Below are 9,584 nucleotides of genomic sequence, written 5' to 3' on the forward strand. Positions count from 1 at the left end.
TCTTCGCTGTGAGACAGATTGAGGAAGTCTTTACCCCAAGAGGTTAGTTTTTTCTAATTATAATTGCAGTACATTGTAAAAGTATTAAACCCCATTTTACTCTTTAAAAATTAGGAGCAAAGATTTTCCCTCTAAAGATGCCTAGCTGACTGACTCTCAAATGATAGTATTTTAAGGAATTCCAAGGAGCACTTTTTTTACAGTGTTGAAAAATAGTACCCAAGCAAAAATTTGTAGATTGTTCAGTTTCGTTGCTCTTTATTGGCTCTAGCAGCCTTCATTTGAGAGTTATTAGGCACGAAGTTTGGTAATGACAGAGGGGGAAGACATGGGACAAGGTTCATCAGACCGGTACTTGAGCCTGTAACTGCCACGTCAAGGACTTGGGCCTTCATGTAAGGACTGTGCTTTACCTCCGAGCTGCCACAGCAACCCCTAGTTTTACTATTCTAAAATGAAAATGTAAAGCATTAATAATCAAAGTCAAGATGGTTTGTCCATGCCACCTGACAGTGAATTTTGTGTGAAAAGAAACACCCTTCTGTTACATGAAAGAGGAAGCTGTGGCGGTATTTCTTCCATTTGCCTTCTGATGTTTATGTTAGACCCCCGTTTCTGCAATGCCTGTGGCTGAAACAAAGCAAAGAAACAGGCTGAATCTGGAGAAGGGCTTGGCTACACATTTGCCTTATTGCCACTAAGAGGCTGTAGTAATCTGATTAACATCAGTCTGCTAGTGCTGTCAATAGGTTGTTAATGTTGAGGCTGCAACATTTTTTGCATAGTTTTATTAAGTTTGAACAATGTTGAGTAGAAATTATATTTAATGTTCATAAGAATTCATTTAACATTTTGGATTAAACTAAAATATCTCACAATAATACATGAATGCTAAAACTCATACGCATGGACATTAAATATGAACTTTTAAATATTCAGTCTTACCATGGGGTACAACTATGGCCTTCATGTAAGGAACAAAGTCTCAACTTTGTTCCCCATAAATACCAGTATTTTTCCCTTGTTTTTCTGAAGGTGCGGGGATAATTTGTTCCAGTGACTGCAACAGCACGATTGTTTATCTAAATGGTATAGGCTCACATCCGAGCTTTAAAACCATCCTTTTCCAATAATTAACCCAGGGTAACAGATAGCTGTTAGAATCATTATGGAGCGGAGATAATTTTCAAAGGCTTAGTAATGGTTGCCACACACTCACCTTGCAGCATAAAGGTGTGTTGAATAACGGATGTGGAGTCATTGGGTTGAAGTGTAATTTCTGCTAAGGGCATTGACATAATAAAAATGTACTGCCTTAAGCTCCTGCAAAATTAAATAAGTTTAATCTGTAAAATAGCAACAAAATATTATTTGCAATAATTTTAGTGAAACCATGGATGAATGCACCTACATCAACAATTTTTAGTTATTTCCTGTAAATGTAATTTAACTTAACACAAAACCTTCACAAAATAATTTATCTGAGCAAAGCAAATTTTGCCCTCTCATGATAAATGCTAACTTATATATATAGTATTATTATCAAAATTGTTTATATAAATTTAAGCAGCATCTTCACTTTGGAATAAAGCTAATTGTTTTGTGGTATTTCTTAAAGATGTCTGTTAGATATATGACTTTTCCACTACATGGTACCCATTGTCTATTTAAACTTTAATAAGAAAACTAGTGTCTTCCCCTTGCTGCAGAGACATACAAATCAGGTTAAAGGTTCCTCAGCTGGATTTTACATGCTTTGTGTAATCAGTTGGCACAAAGTCTTTGTGAGCGAAAATGAACAGTTACATAATTTACAACCTCTGGTATTTAACGTTATGTAGTCATGACATTTTAATTCCTTTGCCTCAAAGTGTCAGAGTGTTTATGCAACATTATCTGTGACCTTCAAAGACTGAACCATGGTTAAAATAAACAAACAAATAGTAGTTTGCAGCTCACTGGATGAGAACAAACAGGCTGTTTGTAAGGCCGACCGCAGCACCTAAAACACGCACCCTTACAACTTTGTTCCCCATAAATACCAGTAAGCAGCATCTCTCTTCAAAGCACGTGTAATTAGGCCAGTGCCTGAGAATATAATTCTTAGCAGACCTCAAAATGTTTTAAGCAAACATGCTAGGAACTTTCTCATTTTCAACCATGTGGCAATATTTTGTATACTATAAATTATGTGTGTGTCACAGCAACATCACAGGGTCCCCCATGTGCCACAGGACCTCACTGGTAAGGCTTAATAAAAATCTTGCGTATCATAGTGACATTACAAACTAAAGGATAAAAATAAGAATGCTGGGAAAAATGCTTTGATTCATGTTGCAACTCAGCAGTTTGTTATACTTAATTACTTTATTTTAAAAGTCACAATACAGTCGATTAAGTATGTTGTCATACAGATTATTCCTTAAACTCAAAAGTACATGAGTGCTGCCTGCAGTCTTGTCTGTCAAAGTATTACACCAAAAACATAAACATAGATATGTCTTCCTTGAGTTGAAAAAGAAATACATAAACACTAGTACAGATTAAGGTATTCTGTTATAAAGGTACTCACAGTATTTACTTTTAAAAATAACCTGTATATTTTACAAGACTACACTCCTTGTACAAAACAGCATAGCAAGGGGAACCCACTTTAAAACATAAGTCACAACTTCTAGCACTTAGACAGTAAAAATTGTGCAACGTTTGCAAGCCAATAAAACAAAGCCAGAGAAAATTACAACTGATGCTTCAATGCATATGTAAACATTCTTTGATTTTCTCAGAAAAACATTCTTCAAGAGGATCAAAAGACACAAATATCATTTCTTTTTATAGGATCTTTCACCCTGACTTTGGTCAGCTATTTTGCTGCTAAATAGATTATTGAAAGGCAAAACCAAAGCAGGCACAAGGGATTTAGGACATAGTACAGACACGATAAACTGGGCAATGTGATTAGATTTTAATTCTATTCCTATATAAATCTGCAAAACATATCAAAAACTTACTTAAATCTCATGTTTTGAAAGTCAAAGCCTCTAGGTCTAATTCTATCCATCCATCCATCCATCCATCCATCCATCCATCCATCCATCCATCCATCCATCCATCCATCCATCCATCCATCCATCCATCCATCCATCCAGCCATCCATCCATCCAGCCAGCCAGCCAGCCAGCCAGCCAGCCAGCCAGCCAGCCAGCCAGCCAGCCAGCCAGCCAGCCAGCCAGCCAGCCAGCCATCCATCCATCCAGCCAGCCAGCTAACCAGCCAGCCAGCCAGCCAGCCAGCCAGCCAGCCAGCCAGCCAGCCAGCCAGCCAGCCAGCCAGCCAGCCAGCCAGCCAGCCAACCAGCCAGCCAGCCAGCCAGCCAGCTAGCCAGCCAACCAGACAGCTAACCAGCCAACCAGACAGCCAGCCAGCCAACCAGACAACCAGTCAGCCAACCAGACAGCCAGTCAGCCAGCATGACAATATTTGACAAATAGGGAATATACAAGGGAAATACAGCTACCCGTGTCTCATTTAGTGTTTACATTTTTTTGTGTGTGTGCAAACCATTAGCCAGTTTCAATTTAGATAATTAAAAATAAATGTTGTCAAATATGAGGATGTATCTTGTTTGTTTTGTCAGATAACTATTATTTATGATTTTCTAGGTACTTAAACTGACTTGCCAGGATATCTGGTAGTTTGATCCATTAAGACTTTTTCATGTGTCAGAAAAAGGAATTATATCCCCATTATGTCATTTACATATACTGTGGGGGGGGAAAAAATGATGGTGACGACTTCCTCACCATGATCGTGCACAAACAGCTTATGAAAATATGAATAATTCATTGTTCATTGTAGTTACAATCCAATTAAGTAAATAGATGTTTTTTCTCAATTTTCAATTACTCTTACCAAGAGATAGTTTAAAAGCTGTATGCCCAGATTGTTTTTTTTTTTTTATCTCTAAGAGTTTATTACTGTCAACAAAGTTACTAGTTACTTTGAAATTAATACTTTCTACCAATTTGTTTTTACTCACTGTGAAAATTATAACTGTCAGTCCTTTCAAGCTAGACTGGTTACTTACTCTCTATTGCAAATCTATTTACTTTTTAATAAAATAAAATAAAAAAACAATAAATTTGCTATTCCTAGATAATTGTAGCAAATTTACACAAAAACTATTTGTTACATTTGTTCTATAAATTGAAAGAGTTGGCTCTCTAAGACAGTGATCACTCTTTAAGGCCCCCTGCTGGCCTTTCAGCCCAAAGACGCTGATGTTTATTATAATGCATAATGACACTTTTTTGAATTGTGTGATATGTATATAATGGATGCCAGGCATGTATTTTATTTAGAAATAAGAAATGGAAGGACACCTTAAAAAATACTTGGATCAGATCATCCGTGAATGATCAATCTATTGAAATTTGAATGCACGAAACAGATGAATTATGTGGGATTAAGGCACCAAAAGTGGACTTAGCCCAAGGCCCCGCACTTTCCTAAATCCGGCCCTGGTCACGCTCCACAATTAAAAACAATATTTAAAGTGATGTTATGGGAAGTTTGAAGGGATTGTTTCCCTGTTAGAATTTGAGGTACTCGTTCTTCAGTCTGCTCAGTCTCGTTCCGTGGCTGCGGATGATCAGAGACAGCAACTCGTGTTTATCCTTCAGGCCCAGGGAAATGTCCAGGGTCTCCTTCAGGGCGTCCCGGGTGTGCACGATCATGGTGAGGAAGTCGTCACTGAGCCGGTGCTCCTCCTTCAGCTCGCTCTCCTGGCTCTGCTTGAACTTCACCTCCAGCTCCAGCAGAGATTTCTCTGAGTTTGTGAACGCCTCGCCGATCTGGGCCGTCTCCCTGCGCAGATACATGCCGTAGCTGTCCTCTCCGTCCAGGTCGTAGGAGATGCTCTTCCCGATCCCCTCCAGCACCCGCGCCGAGTCCTCGATCTGCCGCTTGATGAGGGTGAAGTCGTCCCTTATGACAGAGTCTTGGTCCTCGTCCAGACTGCACTTTCGCTCGTCGGTCATCTTAAAAAGCATTTGACACTGCTCTGGGTCGTCGTTGTCCTCATATTCGCCATCCGGGACAAAATAATGATGAAAAGTGCCATTAGACATCTCCGGATGTAATGGTCCCCGGTAAAAAGCTCCGCACGCTGGCTGTAACAACATCCAGACACTTAAGAGCAAGTGAACTAAAGCCATGATGCAAACTTGCTGCAGGGTGCAAAAAAAAAAAAAAAAAACAAAACAAAACAAAACAAAAAAAAAAACAGGATTTAAATACTTGCTAAAATGCACTTTTAAAGGCTATTTCATTTCAGCGCAAACACTGCAAACAGGTTCTAAACTGCGCAGATAGTTGAAGCTCGGCTGCAGTTTCAACGTCCGCCTCTCCAAACAAACCAAAAAAGTGGCGTGAAATTGTTTCGCGGCTTCTCTTTTTCGTTCTTCAACCCAGCTGGACAGCTTGCATCACCGCTGGCGAGCAGGAGAGCGAGGAGTGAAAAAGTTTTCCTCGGCGTGGCTTTAGTCCCGACTCTGCCTGGTGCCTCAAACGCAACATCTGGACGTCTCAAGTGCCGCGCTTCAGTTTTTGACTAATAATACCTCTGTGCTACTCTCAAATTACAGCCCCTCCGTCATTTTCAAAAGGCTGCATTCAGTCTGGTCCAGACTGCCACCGGGGCCGGCCCGTAAAAAAAAGCCTCACTCAAACCAGAACCAAGACCAAGTTTGTGTTAATTCGCACATCCGTTGCAAGTTGGCGTATATGGTTCAAGATTATTACACTCCTGAGAAATATAGAAGTGACCACATATAAACCTGAAATGGCCTTTTGTAAACCAGACCTGTAATTACAGTCTAGGCACACGCTTTTAAAAATGTTATACTTTTTTAATAGCAAATGACATTTGACTGAAATATTTACAGTGTGGTAAATCTTATTACATTAAAAATAAAAACAAATAAATCCCAAAGGTCACAGTATTGTCGGTATAAATAAAAGTATTAATTTATATTGCTAAATAACAGCACGCTGGATAATATTGTAATTTGCCTCTAAATGTTTGTGTGTAATTAATCTAAAAATAAATTAACTTGTAATTACCATAATTGATAACTTAATTTTTCAATATTGTTTTATGGTAAATCATAAAATAGTCATGAAATCATATTTGTGCAAACAGGATGGGTAGAGATGATGTCCAGTAGATTTCTCGTTGAGGGTGGAACTCATCAGCTGTTAATCTAGAAAAAGGATATATTTTTTTGTTATTGTGGAAGGACTTTGTTGTGTGCACTTTAATGACATCCTTAATGATTCTTGTTTGTTGAGGTTAGTCAAATATTGCAATGTTAATGTGTAAAACAGCTCAGTACCCAGAAGAAATTGTTTAATTTGAGTGTAATTTGGTGCAGAGGCAAATAAAAGATGGGTATGTAAATGATGCGGTTAACAACAAACTGGCCTGTTACAACGAGCAGCACAGATGCATAAGTAGTGGTGCAACAACACCAGGCTGGTACCAAAGCATCCTGCAGAAAGTCAAAATGATAAAGGTCATCAGAGGCAAAGGATGCATCAAGAATGGATCAGACATAAGATCTCTTAAAGATGATGAAATAGTCTTTCATTTAGAATGAGCAAAAATATGGTCACTATACTTCTCTCTTCAGATGTTTTATGTTTATTAGCATTAATTTACAAAACAATATTGTGACAGAACATAAGGTTTAAAACACTTACAGTTTAACTCAAGTGTAAGTTCTTATGTCATAAAAAGTAAGTGCAATGCATAAATGAATTATTAAGAAATAATACGTTAATAGTATAAAATATATTTGTTTACCTTTAGTATTCAGAATATATTAGGGCAGAAGTTAAAGTATGACCTGGTTTTATTAACTTTATAATGAATGAGTTTTTTTAAAGTACAAAAATGTTAGCTGTGCTTCTTTGTTAGAATCACATGTTAAAAAAAAGTAAAACTTTATGAGCTTTAGAAACAGTTCTGTTTTTTTTTTTTTGTCTCAGTGACGATGCATTTTCTGGTAAATCCAAGAGGATTACTCAGACATTTATTTAGCTTAAGAAAGGTTTCTTCTGTCCTAAAAGGGAACACATAATGTCCCAGTTTATCACAAACATTCAAACATGTGTGGATAATTGGAAGGGCATTACATTTTGACATCTACAGATAAAATATTACGAGAGCTGTCTCTCAAATGTTGTGTGCCCAGAGTAAAGCGTTTGTCTCTGTGAAAATCCGGGACAGCTGTGGCTCAGAAGAGCTGTCTAGAAATTTCAAGGTTTCTAGACACCAATTTTTGATTGCACAACTTAGTGATTTGACCTCATGAAAAGCTGCTGAAATTAGAATTTTTATGTTCATTATTTAGTGAAATGTCATCAGCTACTGCTGGGAAGAGTTCTGTATGTCTGTGTAATTTGTTAGCAATGTAATAGGACGTCAAGTTTAGTTCAAAAGAAGCAAAAATACACAACTCAGTGAATGATGCAAACTTCAAATGTATACAGGCTAGACCTGTAATATATTTAAATATTTACTTCTCTATTCCCAAAGCTACTAATTTGGGTGCAACAGAAATACAATGAGAAATGTTTTTGTACTTAAAAATTCTGCCAGTAAAGTTAAAAGTCTGAAATCGAAACCAATTTAACAACAGGGTCAATCATGTACTAGAGAAAAATGTCCTAAAGAAAGAACTGCTTAGATTTTTAACATGATGAGTTCATGCACTAACATACTAAGAGTGATCTAATGTCTAAGACCCACAGTGTCACAGAGTGTGTGCATGTTTTTCCTGAGGAAACAGCAGACATCATTAGATCGCCTACCCCTGCTGAGGAGTACTGCTCTCATTCTTTCCACTGCAGGGGTGATTATTCAGAGTTTTGACATGCAGGAGTTAGGTTTAAGAAGAAAGACTTTCACATGGTAAGCATATGGTTATAATCTTTGGAAATACCTAATTCTACCCCTTTCCCATACCAAAATAGTATTTTTTTGTTTGAAGTTTTAACAAGAGGAAATTATCTGAAAATAACTTGATCTATTAATCACTTTTTGGAAAGTGGTTGATATTGTTGTTCAGGGAACATCAACAGAATGAAGAAACCATAGTGATATAAAAATTTTGTTTTTTTATCACAGTATTTCAACAAAATATATAGTTTTTGCATTGTGAAAATCAGAAGGAATCTAATGATAAGTTAATGTATTGCCAGAATAGTTGTAGATACAGAGTTACTGGTAATAAGGTGATTTATTGGCTTTTGTGAACACTGTGCTGAATAACAGGCTTTTAACGGCTTTCTTTTTGCATTCTAAAACATTTTCATCCAGTTAGATGAGCTTTTGCAAGATGGAGACCTCGTCTGCATCATATATTTGAGTCAGAATATGACAATAATGAAATATGAGCCATAACAGATGCTACTGAGTGTCATCACACCTTAAACTTTTATTGCTTTCTCCACTTATTTTGTCACATGTAAACATAAAATTAAGCTGCTCTAGCTTCTACCACTAGAACACCAGCCATACAAATTGACTGCTTCATTGTGCACATTTTGTGACTCATGCAAATCTGGTGGTTAATCTCAAAAATCATGTTCTGTGTGCAATTATGTTGAAACTAGCTTGTTCGACTGGACTAACACTGATATTTCTGTATGTCGATCATTCTTTGCTGTCATAACAGATGATGTGGTTGTTTGCAGCTGTCTGTAGGAAATATAATTGGTGGTTCAACATAAAACTTGTCTATTGCAGCTTGCCTTCATCTTCTTCATGAACTGTTTCTGTGCATTTGCTTTTTGTGCAGGGCAATTATCCAAAACGTTAGTAGAGTTCTAAAATATAGTTCAGGGATTTTCTGCAGCTGTACAGAAAACAAATAAAACCTTCAAATGTGAATTAAAATTACATATAAAAGTGCAGATCACTGTGCTTTGTGTGTGGTTTTCTTGTTTGGATGTACACCAATTCAGGACATCTCTGAAACATATCCATGGAAAGCTGAATTAGGCTTTGTATTTGAACAAAGTAAGCCAGGAAAGAAGTCTTTGTGCCATCAAAGGGTAAAGTATATAAGTTAGCTTGGCTAACTTCCTTAAACTGCATATCTTTATGAGGCAATAAAACAAAAGGCAGAATGGCAATTACCCTAATAGGGGTATTAATTGATGTTTTTCAAAGGCCATTAAAGCAACCTAAGAGTCATCTGAGAATCATTTTCTCATTGGTCAAATAAGAATTTCTTCACATTTAGATTCCACAGTAAACTCCTTAACAGGTTTATGGATAAAAAGGGTTATATGCTGACTTGTTTATGCAATTGAAAGGCTGAAAATGTTTCCATAAGTTTTTATCTGTTTCCTATTTTAAATGAGAATTGTTCAAATGTGTGAGCCAAATCCATCTGCATGCATCCGTAGCCCTTGTTCAACAGACAAAAGCTAAATTGTTCTTTGTTTAGAATTAATGTTGCAAGTTTAATTAAATTGGGCTTTTCTAAGATTCGTCAATTTCTTTTACAAAAGTG

General features: G+C 37.0%; 1 protein-coding gene across 1 annotated transcript; it reads right to left on the bottom strand.

The window, feature by feature from the left end:
- Positions 1-2,348: 2,348 nt before the first annotated feature.
- Positions 2,349-5,590, bottom strand: fibinb (fin bud initiation factor b). Its single transcript, XM_055037040.1, has one exon. The coding sequence runs from the start codon at positions 5,214-5,216 to the stop codon at positions 4,593-4,595; it is 624 nt and encodes a 207-aa protein (XP_054893015.1). The 5' UTR covers positions 5,217-5,590; the 3' UTR covers positions 2,349-4,592.
- Between the last annotated feature and the right edge of the window lie 3,994 nt (positions 5,591-9,584).

Source organism: Poeciliopsis prolifica, unplaced genomic scaffold (assembly GCF_027474105.1).
Source record: "Poeciliopsis prolifica strain line A6 unplaced genomic scaffold, Auburn_PproV2 SCAFFOLD011, whole genome shotgun sequence".
NCBI classification, from domain to species: domain Eukaryota; kingdom Metazoa; phylum Chordata; class Actinopteri; order Cyprinodontiformes; family Poeciliidae; genus Poeciliopsis; species Poeciliopsis prolifica.

Coding starts and splice junctions, on each gene's coding strand:
- fibinb (XM_055037040.1), bottom strand. CDS start 5,216: ATGGCTTTAGTTCACTTGCTCTTAAGTGTCTGGATGTTGTTACAGCCA.